At 37.5% G+C, this 21,121-nt stretch overlaps 1 protein-coding gene across 1 annotated transcript in view; it reads right to left on the bottom strand.

Annotated features, from left to right (window-relative positions):
* The window catches only part of RNF180 (ring finger protein 180), a 242,894-nt gene that overhangs the window by 206,681 nt on the left and 15,092 nt on the right, over positions 1 to 21,121 (bottom strand). Inside the window, exons 2-4 of the mRNA XM_006875291.1 lie at positions 15,554 to 15,649; positions 11,731 to 12,690; positions 9,036 to 9,071 (exon numbers count right to left, since the gene is read on the bottom strand). Coding sequence (XP_006875353.1) covers positions 9,036 to 9,071; positions 11,731 to 12,690; positions 15,554 to 15,649 — 1,092 coding nt within the window. The remainder of the gene's footprint in view (positions 1 to 9,035; positions 9,072 to 11,730; positions 12,691 to 15,553; positions 15,650 to 21,121) is intronic.

Here is a 21,121-nt window from a genome sequence, read left to right as displayed (position 1 = left end):
AAAAGCCAAAGAGGATAGAGAGAAACACTATTGACTGATGATGTATGGAGGGGATTGTAATCAATGTAATGAAACAAGTCATATGAATGGTTGAATGTGAAACTGATGATGTGCCCTGTAAACTTTCACTCAATCCACAATAAAAACCTTAAAAAAAACAATAAATAAAAAAGATATAACATATAACATTATGAGGGCAATGGGATTTACGACTGATTTTTCAATGTACTACAAATTGAGACCTATAAAATGGAATAATACTGTGATAAAACTACATAGCATAAAAAGTAAAACATAATTTATAGAGTTCAAGCTTCCTATCTAGCACCCCAAATTATAACCTCAGCCCATTGAGGACTAATCTCTTTAAACTGACTGATTTAAAAATAAAAATAAAAATTTTCTACACTTTCTCTTGTATTATTGCATCCTTTGAGGAGTAGAGTGGCTCTTCAGAGGATAAAATAGAATAAACACTGAACTGGGAACCATAAGGTCAGTGATTTGAGTCCACCAGCAGCTCCACAAAAGAAAGATGAGGCTTTCTGCTCCTGCATAGATTTTTTTTTTTTTCCCCAAATCCTCAGAAACCCTATACAAGGTCCCGAGGTGTTGAAATTGACTTGATACTTAACAACAACAGCAACTATATCCTCTAATATTATTATATGTAGTCCATAGCCTTTCCTGGTTAAAAAAATAAAAATAGTAGTTTTAAAAGGAAGTCCTAGTGATAGCAATTGCAATTGAGTCAGGGAGAGAATTCTACCCACTTACCCACTTTGGAGCACATGGAAACTGACACTGTGATGTTTTCAATGTGTGAGTAAATGAGATTTGTATCAAAGCTTGGGTCAAGGTTCAAGGAGGTAAGAACAAGACAAGGAGGAAAAACAAGCGAGTGACTAAGATTTTTTTTTAATGTATAAGGGCAGGAATGGGGCAATGGTGGAGAAAAGCACACAGACAACATATACCTTAACTGATCTGATAAATGAAACCCCATAGAAAGGTCATAGATTAGAATGGAAACCAGGGATAGTCTTTCCAGTGCACACCAGGCCAAACTAGGCTCAGGCTACACTAAACTCAGTGCAATGTGATACCACTGTAGCTTTCTACATGTGCCATACTGATGATTCTAACATTCCCTAGCCCAAATTAACTCACCCCATTAATAGAGGAGAAAAGTTTGAAATCTGGAAAGAAAGAAAGAAAGAAAAAGAAAAGCCTAATAATTTGGAGTTTGGAATAAAGAGACTCAAATTGAGACTTACACAATACTTGGGAAAGGGTAACTTGTGTCTGCTGTTCCCTTACCTCCTGAGGTCTATTTTTTCCCAGGGCCTGGAGATGTCAATGCCTTCATGTTTCTCTCTAGCTGTTCAAAGCCTGCTCCCTCCTCACAGAGCTGCACTTAATAGCTCATCTTGTTCACGTAACAAAGCTTAAACACCTCATACTGTACCTAATATACTGTAAAGTACCTAGGATAAAGTACATATGTACCTAGCATAGGTTACCATTAAATGTGAACTGCTTGTCATCACTCTCACCATCACCTTACAAGTCCCTTCCCCCTCCTACTCAAAACTGTCATCCTTTAAATACCAAGCTAGCAATGTTGTTGTTGTCATGTGCCATGGAGTCAGTTCTGACTCACAGAGACCCTGTACAGGGTTTTCCAGGTTTCTTTATGGTAGCAGAAAGTCTCATCTTTCTCCCACAGAGCAGCTGGTACTTTCAAACTGCTGACCTTGAGGCTAGCAGCCCGATTCAGAACCACTAAGCTACCAGAGCTTCTAAGCTAACAATAGCTATTTGAATATTTGTTGTTGCTGTTAAGTGCCATGTAGTCAGTTATAACTCATAGCGACCTTGAATAGGGTTTGCAAGGAACAGCTGGTGGGTTTGAACTGCCAACCTTGTTGTGAGCAGTTCAGTGCTAATCCTACAGCGCCACACCAGAACTCCCTAATACCATGTTCGGATCATATATTAGGTGTTGTAAAGTATAAAATCAAAATATCTTCTCCTTCCCAAGATGGATCTTCATTTAACTCTTCAGTTTAACAACTACTGAGGTTTGTCAGTTGATTTCTTCTGTAACAAGGATAGAATTAAATCCTCTGGCAAGGCCTCTATCAACTTTTTTGTTATACTCTGAATTCCTTTCTGTTTACCTCTTTTTCTTCTCATAGTTCTCAATCCTAGATACACATAGGAATCACTAAAGAATTTAAAACATAAAGTGAAAAAAAATGTAAAACAAAAAACATAGTGATGCCTAGCCTAGAGGAACAAAGCATAATCTGAAAGAGTCTGGGCCCTGGATTTTGTAGGAGCTCCTGAAGGGATTACAATTTGCAGCCAAGATTGAGAACCATTGTGAGGCTCTATCCTTAAATCATTTGCTACATCTGAAGTATTGGGTTGTTCTTGTTAAATGCCAATCAAGCCTGTTTCTTTGTTACTACTCTGAGATTCTCACTTAAATTTCAAGTTCTTGGCCAAAGAAATTCAGTATTAAGTAAATTACTGGCCCAAATTCTCTAGGAGATGGCATTTTTATAAATTCACATGAGAATAATCACTGATATTCATATTACTCTCCTCCATCAGTTCAAAGCTCCCTGAGGGAATGATTAGTCTTTTCATTAATCATGTATCCTCAATGTTGGTGTGGTAGGTGATTTTGAATGAGTTACAACTAATAGCAACCTCAGAATGAAACACTGCTGAGTCCTACATCATCCTCACAATTGTGATTACACTTGAGCCCACTGCTGCTGCTACTGTGTCTATCCATCACATTGGAGGTCTTCCTCTTTTTCGCTGACCCTGCACTTTTCTAAGAATATTTTACTCCATGAACTAGTCCCTCCTGACGTGTTCAAATTAAGAGGGGCAAAGTCTTGCCTTGCTGGTTTTTAAGGAACATTCTGGCTGTACTTCTTCAAAGACAAATTTGCCTGTTTTTGTGGCAGTCCATGGTACTTTGAATATTCTTCTCCCACATAATTCAAATGCATAGATTCTTCTGTGATCTTTCTTATTCATTGTCCACCCTTCACATGCATACGAAGCGATGAAAAATACCATGGTTTGGGTCAAAGGCACCTCAGTCCTCAAACTGACACCATTGCTGTTTAACAATTTAAAAAGTCTTTTGCGGCAGATATGCCAACACATAGCTCAGTTTCTTGACTGCTGCTTACAGGAACATTGGTTGTGGATTCAAGCAAAATGAAGTCTTTGATAACTTCTATCTTTCTCCATTTATTATGCTTTTTATTGGTCTAGTTGTGAGGATTTTAGTTTTCCTTATACTGAAGTGCAATCCATACTGAATGTTGTAGTCTTTGGTCTTCATCAGTATGTATTTTAAGTCCTCTTCATTCTCGGCGAGCAAGATTGTAATGCATATCACAGGTTGTTAATGAGTCTTCCTCCAATCCTGATGCTATGGTGAAATATTTTACTTTTGGCAGGGTGAAATACTCAATAAATATTAATTAAATAAAGGAAAGAATAAATGAAGAAAACATGTTGTTGATGATTTTGTTCAAGTGCCATCAAGTCAGTTCTCATTCACAGCAACCCTGTACAGCGTTTCCAAGGAGCAGCTGGTGAGTTTGCAGTTAGCAGTCCAGTGGTTATACTACAGCACCACGACAGGACTCCAAATGTATTCTACTCATCATAGAAAGAGAAAATATGCTGGGGCAGGGTTTGGGCTCCTTTTTATCTTGAAAGCCATAATCTTAAATGGTAAGCATGGCTTACTGTGCCTAAATAAAGTGGTTTGTGTTGAACATCGGTTTCCCTTACTATGTGCTAGGAAGAGGCTTCCTTGTGACCAGCTCCAAATAATAATTGTAGGCACTGATTCAGGTAAACAACATTTCACACATGTCGTCACAACTCACTGCTAGGGGAATCCAGGACGTCTTGTTTGACTTCAGTAGGAGAGGGTTCTTGGAAGCTTACCCCTGGTTCCATGAGGATTTCCTATGTACCTTACCTTTTGTTGATTTTGTTGTTTCCTATGTACCTTACCTTTTGTTGATTTTGCTTTCATTCTACGCTGTAATAAATAATAAATGTAAGTACAACTACACGGCAAATCCCGTGGATCCTCCTAGTTAATTATCAAACCTGGAGGTAGTCTTGAGGAAGCCTCACAAAACCAATAAATCCAGTATACTCAGGAGAAAACATCAGACCTTCTCATTTGAGAGACATTCTACATATCTAGCCTATATGCCTTAAAACTGTCAAAGAAATTTAAAAAATGGAAAAACAAAAACAAGGGAAATCTGAGAAACTGTAACAGAATATTAAGTATAGAAATACAATGAAGTATGTAGTTAATATATCAATATTGGTCCATTCATTATGACAAACGGTGATCATATTTAGATATTAATAATAGGGAAAACTGGGTGTAGGGCATATTGGAATTCTCTGTACTATCTTCATAATTTTCTAAAAATCTAATACTATTCTCAAATATAAATGTTTCTCTTAAAAACAATTCCTGATCACTTATTTTGTACAGAATACATGGTTTGAATCTGCCAGCCGCTCCGTGGAAGAAAGATGAAGCTTTCTGCTCCAGCGAAGACTTAAAGCCTTAGAAACCCTATACAGGGTCCCTCTGAGTTAGAACTGACTCCAAGGCATTTAACAACAACAACAGTGGGCTAAGTAATAATGACAATGACAGCTTTCCTGTTTCCATGGAGTTATCAGACTGTAATTCCATCTACCAATACTCCTAAAATTACAGATCAACTTTTATTTCTTCAGATACATTCTCTTGAATGAACTCTTAGAGTACTTACCAGTCCTACTCTTCTTTACTGCTCTATTTAGATTTTTTTTTAAAGTTTTTATTGTGAATTATGTGATCGTTTACATGGGAGAACATTAGCTTTGCATTTATCCTATCGTATTTAATTTCATTGCAATGATTACAATCCCCTCCATGTATCATCAAACAAACAAAGGTTACACCCTGCAAGCCTGCCTCCCGGCCACCAGCACACAGCCAGCACACACACCATCTCCCTCTTTCAGTCTAGAGTCCCCAGCCACTCAATCTCTCCATGTCATAATCTCTGCCTCCATCTCTGGTGTCACTGCCTCTCTGGGTAGGGTCCCACATTCCACTCCTCTCCCTTGATGGTCCCAGGGACCTCTGCTCCTAGACTGCAAAGTCAGCCACTCCCCTCCTTTTGTTACAAAATGTCTACCTTTACATTTTCAACACAGTCAGTCTTTATAGCAATTATTCACTACTGTACCACAAGAATCTTACCCCATCTCCTTTCATCAGCCCTGTCAAGGCAGATTGGATACTACTCAGTGGAGATTCTACCTTCCCCGCACCCTCTGGAACTAGGTTCCCTCTTGAAAGCTTGTAAGCCAGTCACTTCTTGCCTTTGTACTCCCCCGTCCCCTTTTGGATATCCAATGTCTAAGGTGCCCATCTCTGTCAATGCTGCATATCAAGGGGGTGCGAATGATCCTCGTTGTAAAGATTTGTTCCCACTTCTGAGCTACTACATCCATAAATATAGGTCAAGTTCATGAAATTGTAGCAGAGTATTCTTTTTTTTTTTCCCTCTTCTTTCTTCTTCTAGTTGAGTTATGATCATCAGGCCATGGAATCTAGGTCAAGTGGGTACTATCTGCAAGTATGGGTGTTCTCATGTATCTCCCCTCACTTCTTATCGGCTGGACATTTCACTCTCTGCTCTAGTCCTCTGTGGCCATGTCACAGTCTCTGGGCCCAGGAGTTCTCAGGTCTTGCCATACTGCTGGCCAACCAGGTCTCAATCCAGGTTCACAGGAATCTACTGAACATGGTCAGATTTAGCTCACAACCTCATTACTGTTTTCCCTCACTTCCCCTTATCAGTGACCAACATGGTCACCAGCCAGAGCACATGCCTGCTCATGTATTCCTTTTGAGTCTTAGTCTTAGAAGGGGGCTTGACCTGAGGGGGACCCGACCACTTGCCTTGATGGCTCCTGGGTGAACACCTTACTTGTTCTTGTAGTATTCACTTGGACTGCCATTATAGTTTTTCAACTTTTCACACTGGTCTTTCTTTCAAGAAATATCTTCTGTTCTTCTAGCCACTACAGGCTGGTCTACTTGTCCTTTCACAAGGAAATTTCTGACCTCAGAAGACTCTGGATAGGTTTCAGGATTCCACATATGGTTTTATGCAATGCCAAGGCTCCACAGGAAGCCTCCTTCACTGGGCAAGTTCTAGCCCCATATTAGGTATTCCAATCAGTTATGGCTGAAGATGGACTTACAAGCTTTCTATGGTGATGTTTCTGGCTATTCCTTTCTCTCCCCGTCAAGTGTCTATTTTACAATGGTAGGCATGGGAAACCATGATTCAAAAGACAGCCAAGCATCTTAACAATATTTCCCCACTTTTACCCATTCAAACCATGCCTCAATCCCTGTACCCAGCGCCCTGTTGTTCCAAGGTTGTGTATCCAACATTATTTACCTCCCTCACACTTAGTCCATGCAGATCTGCCTAACTGTTCTCCCATCTGCCTTATTCTTCCATTCCCCTCACCTTTCTTGTGTGTTGTCCCTCCCACCCCCCAGCAACTAATCTGTCCTGTGTCTATTCCCAACGCTGTGTTCACCTTCCCCTCCCTCCCCTCAAACAACCCCATATATCCTGGTAACCATAAAATATCTCCCCCCTCCCCTTTTAGGGTGGGTTCTTTTTCTTAATCTTTTACAATAATGGTCCTATGCAGTATTTCTCCCTTGTGAATAACTAATTTCACTCAGTACAATGTCCTCAAGGTTCATCCATGTTATACGGTGGCTTGCAGGTTCCTTGTTATTCTTCAAGGTAGCATAATATTCCGTTGTGTGTACGTACCACAATTTGGTTGTTGTTGTTGTTGTTGTTATGTGCCGTGGAGTCGGTTCTGACTCATAGCGACCCTGCACAGGGTTTCCGAGGCTTTTAATCTTCACGGGAGCGGAACGCCTCATCTTTCTCCCACGGAGCAGCTGGTAGTTTCGAACTGCTGACCTTGCGGTTCGCAGCCTGATTCGTAACCGCTATGCTACCAGACAGTTTGGTTATCCATTTTCAATTGATGGGCACTTAGGCTGTCTCTATCTTTTTCGCTATTGTAAACAGTGCTGCTGTGAACATTGGTATGCATATATCCTACTCACATTATGGCTCATATTTCTGGTGGGTAAATAACAAGTAGAGGAATTACTGGATCATAAGGAATTACTATTTCCAGCCTTCTGAGGAAGCGGCATATTGTTTTCCAGAGAGGTTGGATCATTTTGCAATCCACCAGCAATGTAAGAGGGTCCCAGTCTCTCCGCATCCTCCCCAGCATTTATTGTCCTCTACTTTTTTGATCTCTGCTATTATTGTGTTGGTGTGAGATGATAGCCCACTGTTGTTTTGATCTGCACCTCTCTAATGGCTAGTGCTAGGAGTCCTGGTGTGGCACTGTGGGTTAATGAGCCAGACTACAAAGCCATTTGAACTGCAAAGTTGATGGTTCAAACTTAACAGCTGCTCCTCAGAAACCCTATAAAGGGTCGCTATGGGTCAGAACCGACTCAACAGCACTTAACAACAACAACAATGGCTAGTGAAAGTGAACATTTCTTCATATGTCTATTGGCTGCCCGGATCTCCTCCTTGGTGAAGTGTCTGTTCCTGTCCTGAGCCCATTTTTTAATTGGGTTATTTGTCTTTTTCTTGTAGAGGTGTTGTAGTTTCCTATTAGAAATGAGTCCTGTATCTGATGTGTTGTTGAAAAAGACTTTTACCCATTCTGTGGGTTCCCTTTTTACTCTTTTGGTGAAGTCTTTTGATGCACATAAGTTTTTTAATTTTTAGTATGTCCCAATCATCTATTCCCACCACTTTTCTGTATGTTTCTCATACTGTGGTGGTGTGTGAGTTGCTGTGATTCTGAAAGCTATGCCACGGGTATTTTAAATACCAGCAGAGTCACCCATGGTGGACAGGTTTCAGATGAGCTTCCAGACAAAGATAAATTAGGAAGAAGGAGTGACGGACTACTTCTGAATATTTAGTTACTGAAAATCTTATGAATAGCAGAAAAACACTGTCAAATATAGTATAGGAAAATGAGCACCTCAGGTTGGAAGGCACTCAAAATGCGACTGGGGAAAAGTTGCCTCCTCAAAGAATACTGAATATACTATGGACTGCCGGAGATCAAACAAATGTGTTTTGGAAGAATTATAGCCAGATTGCTCCTTAGATACAACAGTGATGAGATTTTTTTCTCTCGTAATTTCAGTATGTTATCAGAAAGGACCAGTCCCAGGAGAAGGATAACATGCCTGGAAAAATGGAGGGTCAGCAAAAAATAGGAAAACCCCCAACAAGAAGGACTGACACAATGGCAGCAGTAATGGGCTCGAACATAGCAACACTTGTGAATACGGTGCAAGACAGGTTTATGTTCCATTCTGCTGTACCTAGGATTACTATGATTCAGAACTAACTCTATGGCATTTAACAGCATACAAGCTACCTACAAAATAATTGCAAATCACTTAACAGATGAAGGACATACATCCAAAATAAATAAAGAATTCTCAAAGCTCAACAGGAAGGAAACAGAAAATCTAATAAAGAATGAACAAAGATTTGAAAAGGTACAGCAATAACAATATACACAAAGATTGCAATCATTGAGATGAAACAAAGTACAGGATATGCTGAATACAAAACTGATGATCTGTTCTATAAACCTTCACTCAATTCACAATGAAAGGTTTCAAAAACTATAAACACAAATGGCATATAAGCACATGATAAATGTTTCACATCATTATTCTCCTTAGGGATATGCAAATTAAAATCAGTGTGATACAATTATTAGGAAAATAAATATTTAGTAAAATATTCTTTCTGAGAATGTTGAAAAGGTAGTCATATGGAAAGCAGTTTAATAGCGTCTTACGTTAAATGTACACTTACCATATGATCCAGCAAGCCTACACCTGGGTATTTACCCTAGAGAAATGAAAATGTAGGTTCAAACAAAAACTTGTACAGGAATTTCTATAGCAGCTCTATTCAGAAAAGCCAAAAACTACCCACCTGTCCTTCAAGGAGTGGATGGCTAAACAACTGTGGTTTATTCATACAATGGACTACTATTACTCATTTTAAAAAAGAAAACAAAACTATTGATGTGTGCAACAGCTTGGATGAATCTCACAGGCAATTATGCTGAGTAAAAGATCCTAATCTTATAAGGTTAGATATGGTATGATTCTACTTTGATAAGATCGTCAGAAAGACAAAAACTAAAGTGCTGATGACTCAGTAGTTAACAGGGATTAGATGTGGGAACAGGGTGTGATTATAGCACAAAGGAATTTGGGGGGTGATGGTACTGTTCTGTATCCTCACTGTTGTAGTGGTCAAATGAATCATTATACATGGCTAAAATTTATAGAACTGTATGCTAAGAATGTCCAATTTTAATGCACGATATATTTTATATTCAAATGAAAAAAAAAAAAAAGACTAGATAGAAATAGATGTTTGCTGACTAAATGTGGCTCACAGAACCAAGAATTTCTCCCCCAAAATTATGTCTGCTGAATAAAAACACTATTAATTGGCCAAATATTATAAAACTGCATAGTGTTTGTTTCAAATTCAATCTCATTTACAACGCTTAATTTCAAAAATTTTAATTACTTTTTGGTAATGTCATTTTGCTGTTAAGTAACATGGAGTTAGTTACTACTCACAGCGATCCTGTACAGTGTTTCTAACGAGAAGCTGGTGGGTTTGAACTGCTGAACTTGCACTTAACAGTCCAGTGCTTATTCTACAGTACCACAATACTTTTTATTATGATGTTTGCCACTGAAAAAGTCTAGTTTGCACAAAAATTCATTAAAAGTATCAATGTCAGAAAACTACATTTCCTAACCAATTCTTTTCAACTTTCTTAAAATTATTATTAACAATAGCCAGCTTTTCCTTTATATTTATTATCATTAACTCCCTTGTTAGAAAGAGGCAGGATCTGCACTGAAGTCATTCTTTTCACTACCCAGCCATCATATCTTGCAAACAGAGATCTAATAAATGTTTGCTGATTTAATTGTCACTAAACATGGAATGAACTTTAATAGCTAAGTCATTAATTTACCTCATATAAGAACTCTTTCTAGGATTTATCTTTGTACTTGTATTGGCATGACTGACTTCTTTCTGGCTCTATTAAACATGATATGTGTTCAAGGTGCTATAATCTTTTAAATTTCATTTCCTAAGGAGACATCCAGTATTTGCTCTCTAATTTATCTAGGTGTACATCAAATTTTCAATAAAAGTTTTGAAATGTATAGTTTTAATAAATTAAGACTAAGAAATATGTTATAATAGTATCATGATAACAGGGTAACATTCATTTTTATATTCTATAACACATACTTTGAACTCACTTTACAGTACCACTTGCATATAAGTTAAACAGGACTTCCCCTGTTGGCAACCAGTAAAAACTATAATAAATAATTACCTATAATTATAATTGTACTATGTAACAAAACATCTGCTCTGATGGAAGCATTCAAAGTAGGAATTTTTTGTTTGTTTAATGTAAAACAGTTTTTTAGTTTGTCACAAATAATAATGGGTTCACTACCTGGTTTAAACAGAATAAACTATTATATGAAGTTGTCCCTTCCTATATTTTAGCTCTGAGGGTAGTGTTAATATTCAACAGATACCTATAAGGACTACTGTCAATTACATCATATTAATAATAAACACGATTTGTAAAATAAGTTTATACAGAAATATGCTAGTCTTCAAACTTCTACATTTTCATGAGCACCTCATCTACTGACTTTAATTCGCTTCCATGGCATCTTATGTTTATTGTTCAATTCCTTCATTCACCCTACCCTTGAACATGTCATTATGGGCACCAAAGCAGTGCAAATCATAAAGAAGAAGAATATCCTACAAACCTACTGTAAAGGTCAACTACCCTTTAGAAAATTTTTGCAAGATGGAAGTCTAGACCCTGTGTCCAAATATTACCTAAATAAATAAGGTTCTTAAAAAAATCCATTTAAGCGAAATGTGATGAACATAAATGAATCTGTTTTTAGTAATAGTATTTAGTTAGAGATAGTATTTAGTTGTAGAAACTTTTTTGTGTTTCTACTTAACCTCAAACAAATTAAGTGTAAAGCAATCCTGTTGTTGCTGTTATGTGCCATCAATTCTGACTCATAGCAATCTTGTATAGGCTTTCCGAGGAGTAGCTGGTGAATTTGAACTGCTGACCTTTTGCAGGTTCTACAACACCACAGCAGAAGTCCAAAGCAATCCAAACACGTGATAAATTTACAATGTACGTGGTAAGCAATCTAGTCCCAATACCACAAGAATAATGGACCCCTAAAATATCAGCAGAATTTGTCAAAATTATGCAAAAGGGACATTTCTAAACACTTTTGAAGCATAGGGCTATATGGCAATTATAATAAGGCTGCATAATTATTAAGTGCACCTAGAGAGAAATTCATTTAAAGAAATATTTAAAACAAGTTTTTGTAATACAGGAATTTAAAGGTAGCTTCACTCCCCAAACCTCACATTTTACAATAAACTTTAGCAAACTAGTTTTTTAAAAAATTACCTGTTTCTGTAGCCATCTTTCACGCCTTTGTTGTTTTCTTTGCAAATTCTTCAACTTGCTTCTTTCTCTCTTATTGAGCCTCTGGTTAATGGCGCCCAATGGAAAACTGGCTGAACTCAGGAAATCCAGAGGAGAGAGATGCTCTTCCTGGTCCGAAGCTTCCAGCATGCTCCTGCCAGCCGACGGCAGGTCCATTAGGAAAGTCAAGTTGTTAGAACTAGCATGATCAGAGAACACTGCAGAAGATTCTAGATTACACTGAAATTCTCCTCTTCTTTGTGTCTGGGTCTCATGGGGAGCCACTGAAAATCTTTGCAGTATCATATTAGGATCAAAATTGGATGGATTCTTAAAAGAACAGCTATTTTTACTATTGTCTAAATGCAAGCCAGAAAGCTTAATAGGCTGTGTTTCATTTAGTCTAGAATATGCAGTCGTCTTACTATGTATTTCATACAAAGTAGGCAATAAAGTAAGGTTTTCACTGATGCTCAGATCCAAACTATGTGATTTTCTATGAAAAGCTCTTGCAGTGCATCTTCCAGTCACAAGCTGGGGAACAAAAAACTGGTATTTTGGATCTGATGACTGAAAGAGCAGTTTTTCGTTCTTCATCGCAAAATATGTTGATCGCACCTCCAGGCAGAGTGCTTCTGTTAATCTTCCAGGGCCATTAGTATTTTGGGCCATGTTGAAAAGCCTGTGATTTCGTTTTCTGGAGGTGCCACCTGTCAGCAGAGTTTCCTTGTCACAACCTGACTGAACTCGAGGATGTGGCAAGTATTTCAGTGATGGTCTCATTAGTCGGTCTGCCCGTGTTGGCTGATAAACGGTCCGGCTCTTGGAGAGATGCACAGCTGCAAGCTGGCCACAGGAACATTTTGGAGTGCTGACAAAATTAAAGCCCCCTAAACGGGCCCCACAGAAAGGACAATTTAGTTTTCCAACTGTCCACTGGGTCTACAGGTAAAAAGAAAAAAAAAGGAGGGGACAAGAACACTTTCATTGTAGAGTAATCAAAAAAATGTGAAACAAAAATTTTAAAGGCAACTACATGAAAGTTTTCTATCCTAGAGAAAAGACTACTGTACTGTTTTCTGATTAGTAGACAGAACAGCAAATAGAAGCAAGCCTTCCAGTTAATAGAGATAAGCAGTTCTGGAATGATAACATATTTCAAATCATGCCCATCCAAACAATAATCCAAAGAATTCTTTAAAAAAGAGCCTTTGAAACAATGGGTTGAATATGGTTACAGTGTGAACTAATGAAAAGAAAAATACACTATGGAACCAGGAAGGAAATCAGTCTACAGAGCTTAATTTGCAAGTAAAATCTCACAGAAAAGTGTCTGTTTTGATACACTTCTTGCATACCAAGCACTGTGGGAGGGAACTTTACCCAAGCAACAGAATAAAGCTCTTCTTAGCTTTTTATATACAACCAAAAGATGTTGGTTACATACAACAGATAATGGCTTTTCTATACTCAGATTGAAATATAATGAATTGGCTTAAAATGATCTTTTCAACAGAGTTAGAGGAACATCTGCAGTGTCCAAATACATTTTGTGAAGTTCAGGACACTTAAATCAGTGTGTAAGCATTTCCCCAGTAAATTATTACAATGTGAAAATGAATGCAAGTTATATCTATCAAATGTTAGTTTTGTAACAACAACAAAAAAGTGAGCTGTATTTTAAGTCAGTAGAAAAATATAATATTTTCCTAGACACCATATTACTTACACTTTTCTAGGATTTAGATGTTCCACATTGCAAGAAATAACTAAAAACGATTTAATTAGGTGTTGTTTTTGCTGTTGTTAAGTGTCATGGGTCAGTTCCAACTCATAAAGACTCTGTACAAAGTTTCCAAGGAGTGGCTGGTGAGCTTGAACTGCCAACTATAAGTTTCAAATTGACCTTGCAATCCAGCGTGTTAACCCACAATGCCATACCAGGACTCCATGAACAAGGTGAGTTCTTGCAATTCTAATAATTCCGTAAGAAGCCTTAAAAATGTACTATTTTTACTTTGGCCATGGCAATGTTGTTGTTGTTAAGTGCCATCAAGCCAGTTCCAATTCATAAAGACCATGTACAGGGTTTCCAAAGAACAGGTGGTAGGTTTGAACTGCCAACCATGAGGTTAGCAGTCGAGTACTTATCCTGTGCCACCATACCAGGACTCTAGTCAGGCAACAATACTGATTAATTACTGAGTTTAAATATATGTATGTATAAAAGGGGGCGTCAAAATGTTCATGGAAACATTCCATTATCTTTTAATTTTTCCATGAACTTTTTGAAGCCCCCTCATATAAGAATAAGGAGCTCTGGTAGCGTAGTGGTTACAAATCAGGCTGCGAACCTTAAGGTCAGTGGTTCGAAACTACCAGCCGCTCCGCGGGAGAAAGATGAGGCTTTCTACTCCTGTAAAGATTTACACCCTCGGAAACCCTGTACAGAGTTGCTATGGGTCGGAACCGACTCAACGGCACTTAACAACAACAACATATAAGAATGGCAAATATGGGATATTTGATTCACTCATCAGAGATAATTTTCAGTTGCTGAAGATAATGTAATGAACAAAATATGTAAGTCCCTGACTACATGGGGCTCATATTCTATTGGGTGAGCTAGGCAATTAATAAGATAAGCAAAATAAGAGGGCTTCAAAAAGTTCGTGAAAAAAATCCATTGTCTTTCAAGTCCATTTTTCAACAAACTTTTTGAAGTCCCCTCATACGTATTTGCATATGTGTATGTATTATCTAAGGAGCTCTGGTAGCGTAGTAGTTACGAGTAGGGCTACTAACCTCAAGGTCAGCAGTTCAAAACTATCAGCGGTTCTGCAAGAGAAAGATGAGGCGTTCTGCTCCCGTAAAGATTTACAGCCTCAGAAACCCTATATAGCGTCGCTATGAGTCGGAGCTGATTCCATGGCACATAACCACCACCACCATAAATTATATACATTGTTACATAACAATTTGGGAGTGTGGTGGCTTCATATGATAAGCACTGGACTATGAACCACAAGGCACATGGTTTGAGCTCACCAGCCACTTCACAGAAAAAGACCAGACTTTCTGCTCTGGTGAAGATTTAAAGCCTTGGAAACCCTATACAGGGTCACTATGAGTCTGAACTGACACAATGACACTTAACAACAACATAGAACAATGTATTTATTGGTATATATGATATATAATATGCATAGTTATAAGTAAGTGGTGGTGGTGGTAGTGATGTACCATGGAGTCGGTTCCGACTCACAGAGACCTTGTATAGGGTTTCTGAGGCTGTAAATCTTTACAGGAGCAGAAAGCCTCATCTTTCTCCTGTAGAACAGCTGGTCGTTTTGAACGGCTGACCTTAAAGTTTGCAGCCCGATTCGTAACCACTACACTACCAGAGTTCCTTTATAAGTAAGTAGTATATGTTATAATGTGTTTGCATAAATACAGATAGCTATATAAAGCAGAGAAGGGAGAAAAAATTGTGACGATTAGTAATGGAATGGGGAGTAGAGAGTAGGGGTGAGTTGATAGGTTGGTCTCACTGAAAGTAAAGCATTATAGAAATGAGGGAGCAAGCCAAGTGAGTGGCTGTGTGAAGAGCACCCAAAGAAGAGGGCATACCAAATACAAGTCTGAGGCGCAAAGTAACTGGAGTACTGTAGCAATGCTCAAGAATATAATCAAGACTGACACCCTTTCATGTCTCTTGAAAAAATGCATCCAAGAAAAACATATCTAAAAATGAGGATGAAAACATTCTAAAGACTGTGTTTTCCTCAGAAACTAGGAAACTTACTTTTTGTATTATGTTGCTTATCCATTCTGGAAGGGTTTCTATATTCATGTGCCAGACATGACAAATACTTTGAGCATCAGCTGGATCAAGTCTATCCTGTTATATCAAAATGCATGGTATTACAAATTACCAATTCAGAATTGATCTCACAGATTTCATATTCAAGTAAAGCATAAACATACAAAGTCAATTTTAGAAATACACACTTACCTCTCCTTAATTATTCCAGCTAATGCCAAAAACAAACTCACACAGAAGAACACACACAAAAAAATTTTTTTCAGGGAATATTTGCAGATTAAAAAAAAAAAAGGGGGGGGGTATTGTTACAATTGAGTTCATCAACTGAAGTTTAAACTTGGAAATCAGTTACTGAATGAAAAAATTTTGGCCTCCATTTTTTTTTCCCTTTCTAGAACTAAAGATAAAATTGTATCATTTATAACAACTTCCCAAAGTCTTTAAACTTTTATTCTAATTTGAGTTTTCCTAATGACTGAATTAATGGAGGTTAATGCACTGGACTGCAAAATTGGTTTGAAGCACAAAGTCAGTAGTTTAACCTCACAAGCTGCTCCTTGGAAACTCTATACAGGGTCACTATGGGTTGGAACTGACTCAATGGCACTTAATAATAACAACAACAAAAGCTGAATAAGTCTTTAAACAGCCTTCAGTCTTACCACTTTCCTATCAATCTCCATTGGTAGAAAATCTTTGAGTTTTCCACCTTACACCAGTTCTAGCTTTCATAGGTTTTACTGTGTATAGCTATATGCCATTTAATATCCACAAAGTCACTGTCCATTAAAAGTCCTGTGTGGTACCATAGGATAATCACTTTACCTCAAGGTCGGTTTGAACCACAAGGTCGGTGATTCAAACTCACCAGCTGCTCCTTGAAAACCCGATACAGGGTGGCTATAAGTTGGAAATGACTCAACGGCACTTAACAACATCCCTAACACAGTCTATGAAATAAGATGTAATGTGAATCGTGTGATTTGGACAATATAGTATTCCAATAAAGTCTAAATCACAGAACATGTGAGATCACATGGCTTGTGTGAAGCTATGGAGCTAAGCCTAGGTGCCTGCTGCTTCCTCTAGCTATGCTCTCTGCAACCAGGCCTTTCTTCCTAGATGGGAAAAACCTGACCTGTTGGTGCTGGTGCCCTCCCACTATGGTGGTTGTAGGGGCAGGATTAGAACCTGAGTTCAGATCTACGGTCTATAGACCTGTAAGCTGAAGGGGCTTCCTCCCTGAGACGCCACTTCTTGCTTAGGTAACAAGGATAGGAGTCCCAGAGAAGACACCAACCCTAGGGGAACATCCGGAGCTTCTTTAATGTCCTGCCACCAGGGACACCACCAAGAGCCCACCCCCACCATAGGACCCCCAGGTACTGCTTCACCTTCAAGGTCATCAATATGACAGCTCCCCACCAGCCCTGAGGTACTCTCCCAACCAAAGCCAGAGGAGGAGCTGCTGCATCCAGCAAGATAGCCAGAAAGTTGAGATTATAAATTGGCCCAATTATAAGCATAAAAATTTAAAGAATGAAAAACAAAACAAAACAAAACATGCAAACATACACCAAAGGAAAGCTATAATGACTATATTAACATCACACAAAGTAGATATTACAACAGGGAATACGATTAGGGACAAAAACTTTTCATAATCATAATTAACTGCATCAGAAAAAATAAAAATCATAAGTATGTATACACTAAATTAAATAACAAAAGCTGACAAAACTTAAAATCAAGTTGAAAAGTCCATAATAATAGTTGGAAATGTTAATATTTCTATCACATAAATTAAAACAAATAGACAGAGGCATAATAAGGATAAAAAAATATTTAAAGACAATGTCAATCAATTCACACAGGTGAACAGTATACCTACCAGCAGCAGAACAATACTGGTTAAAACTACACCAAGATAGACCATATTCTGGACCATAAAATAAGTCATTAAATTTGAAAGGGTTGAAGTAATACTACATGTGTTCTCTATCAGGAAATTAAATTAGAAATCAACTGCATTTCTGAAAATCCCTAATATTTGGAAATTTAACAACACACTTCAAAAGAACCCATAAATCAATGAATACATCATATGGGAAATTAGAAAATATTTTGAATTGAATAAACAAGAAAACATATCAAAATCTGTAGAATACATATAAAGCAATGGTGGTGGTGATTATGTGCTGTGGAGTCGGAACTGACTCATAGTGACCCTGTACAGGGTTTCCAAGGCTGTACATCTTTACGGGAGGAGAAAGCCTCATCTTTCTCCCGCGGAAAAGCTGGTAGTTTCGAACTACTGACCTTGTGGTTTGCAGCCCAATTTGTAACCACCACACTACCAGGGCTCTTTATGTAAAGCAATAGTCATCAAAAACTTTAAAATGTAAATGTTAATATTTAAAGAGGTGAAATGTATAAAATAAATAATTTAAGTTTACAGTTTTGAAAGGTAGAACAGCAACAAGTATATTAAAATGAAAAGTGTTGAAAAGCAAGATGTCAGTCTGAGGACTAAGGTTAGCCTGACCCAAGCCGTGGTATTTTCAATATCCTCATATACATGCAAAAGCTGGACAGTGAATAGGAAGACCATAGAAGAATAGATGCATTTGAGTTATGGTGTTGGAGGAGAATACTAAAAGTACCAAGGATTGCCAAAAGAACAAATAGATCCATGTTGGAAGAACTACAGCCAGAGTGCTCCTTGGAAGCCAAGATGGCCAGACTTTGCCTTTCATACTTAGGACATATTGTCAAAAGGGACCAGTCACTGGAGAAGGATATTATGTTTGGTAGCATGGAAGGTCAGAGAAGAAGTGGGAGATCCCCAACAAGATGGATTGGCACAAGTGTAGCAGCAATTGTGAGGTTGGCCCAGGACCGGGCAGTGTTTGATTCTGTTGTGCATAGGGTCGCTATGAGTCAATACCAAATCAATGGCACCTAACAACAACAACATGAATTGGAACCAACTCAATGACACTTGGCAACAACTGCAACTAATAACATGGCCCAAATGACTTTGCAAAGGTTTCAGACTGCTGTAAATAAATTGTTGGTGCTAAACTGCTAACCACAAGTTAGTAGTTCAAATCTATCAGCAGCTCCTCGGAAACCCTATGCAGGGTCACTATGAGTTGGAATTGAGACATTGAACAACTAACAAAGGAGTTCTGGCATGATGCTGTAGGAGAAGCACTGGATTGCTAACTCAAAGTCGGGGGTTCAAACCCACCAATCACTTCTTGGAAATCCTATACAGAACCGACTTGATGGCACTTAACAACAGTAACATTCTTCCCTAAGCTTACAAAATATTAAAATTAAACCTAAGGCACAACTTATTGTTGTTAAGTGCCATCGAGTCAGTTCTGACTCAGAGTGACCCTGTATAGGGTTTCCGATGAGCAGCTGGTGAGTTTGAACTGCTGACCTTGAAGTTCAAACTAACCCTTGAGGTTGAGTGCTTATCCTATGGCACCACACTGGGATTTATAAATTACATTAAGCAAAACAATACACTATTTTATACAAAGGAAAGGTACCCTGCTGACATAGTGGGTTACGAGTAAGGCTGTTAACCTCAAGGTCAGCACTTTGAAACTATCAGTCACTCCTTGGAAGAAAGAAGAGGATTTCTGCTCCTGTAAAGATTTCTAGCGTTGGAAACCCTAGATAGTACCGTTATGACCTGGAACCAAATCCACAACATAAAACTATTACCATAACCCAACCTCTTCCATTTGAGTATATAGAGCAACCACACATTTTTATCTAAATAGTTAGAAGTTTAAGCTTTCAAGTTAACAAAAAGAGGAATATCATTCACAACAATTAATACAGAAGGGAGGACTTATGAGTAGAAAGCATTCTATGTGACTTATTAGTAGAAAGCATTTAATTTCCTTTTTCTGAAAACTCAGATATTGATCTCATGCCAAGAAAGCAGAAAGACAACAAGGGTGAACATTAATGCCTCAATTATAAATAAGACTACTAAATACTTGCCTATATTTACACATATAATCTTAAGGTTAAAATGTATATGTATATATATTAACCATAATAGTTTCAAATATAATTCTGTGAGTAAATTAGGACACATCAAACTATTAAGTCTTAAGCCACTTAATTTTTAAAAGAAACAGAAATATATAGGACAAAACAGGTCTTAATAGATATATTGGATGATGAAATTGTAAATAATCAGACTCAAGGAATGTAAAGCCTTTAAAGTCCTTTGAGAAAAATAAAACTGAAATTTGAAAAAAAAATACTTTATTAAGGGTTAAAAAAACTACTAAACACATTTTTCATTTCTCAAATTTATCATGTGGGGTAAGGAGGCAGGAACAAAGTACAAAATAGCCATCAATTTCATTTAAGGCTGACAGAAAACTGGACATAAAATACTATTGTAAATAAAATAATGTGATCAAGCAGTAGGGGGAGCTAATACATTAATATTTAGTTATTTGGGGTTTTTTTTCTTTAAAAATTGCTACTCACAATATCACTTAATTTTGAAATCACAAATTTAATGAATTTTGTTTTATCATTTAATGATATTTAAGATTTTTAATTAAGTGGAACAACATACACATAAAAAGTTGATACAAACAACTTAATATTATTCTTTGATGTTTTGAAAGCTGTTTAACACTTGGAATTTCCAAGGTTAGCAGTACATTCTACCACCGAATTCATTAAAAACTAGTCAACTATATTATTTAACTACTGCAGCTATAAGCATTACAAGGGAAAGATAAAAAATAAATGTCATTTAGATTACCATTAATTAAATACCTAAGTGTTTAAAATATAAAGGGACCATAATTATATTGAACTATCTGGTTTTAGTATTTGTACTATGAGAAACTACTTTAAAGGTAGAAACTTTCTTTCATCAAAAGGCCACAATGAATGGAAGGGAGGGGAGAAAAAAAAAAGACTCATTTAAGGGCAGAGAATCTACCTATACCCATTCTGGCAAATAATTTATTCTCCACACTACAGCCAGAATATTATTTTTAATATTCAATGGTAGGTCACATCAGTGACCGTCTGTGTCTTTGAATAAAAATCAAAGTCCTTAACCTGATTTTACCAGAACCATAAATAATCTGACCAATAATCACCTTTCTATCCTTAAATCTTATCAATTTTTCACTTGATCTCTGCCCTCTGGTCATGGCAACTTCTTTTAGTTGTGTGGGTACACCATGGTGTCTCCCATTCTGGGGCTCCTGAATATACTGCTGACAAACTCAGAATGTTCTTCTCCTATACCACCTTTGCTTGCTCATCCAGCATATCTCCAAACAAACCACTTTCTCAGAAAACACTTCCTACCACAAACAGATCAAGTCCCTTGTTGATATCATAACTTTACAACTCTCTATAATTTTTCTTTGTGCCATTTACACATTTAATAATTTACTACTTATATTAACCATTATCCTGAAATCTATAGAAGTCCTGGTGTGGTGCTGTGAGTTAATGCATTGGACTGCAAAGTTGGTTTTAACC

The sequence above is a fragment of the Chrysochloris asiatica genome, unplaced genomic scaffold, assembly GCF_000296735.1.
Source record: "Chrysochloris asiatica unplaced genomic scaffold, ChrAsi1.0 scaffold00318, whole genome shotgun sequence".
Classification (NCBI taxonomy): Eukaryota; Metazoa; Chordata; class Mammalia; order Afrosoricida; family Chrysochloridae; genus Chrysochloris; species Chrysochloris asiatica.
The sequence above is the reverse complement of the archived record's forward strand: the minus strand, read 5'-3'. Positions and strand labels throughout refer to the sequence as shown.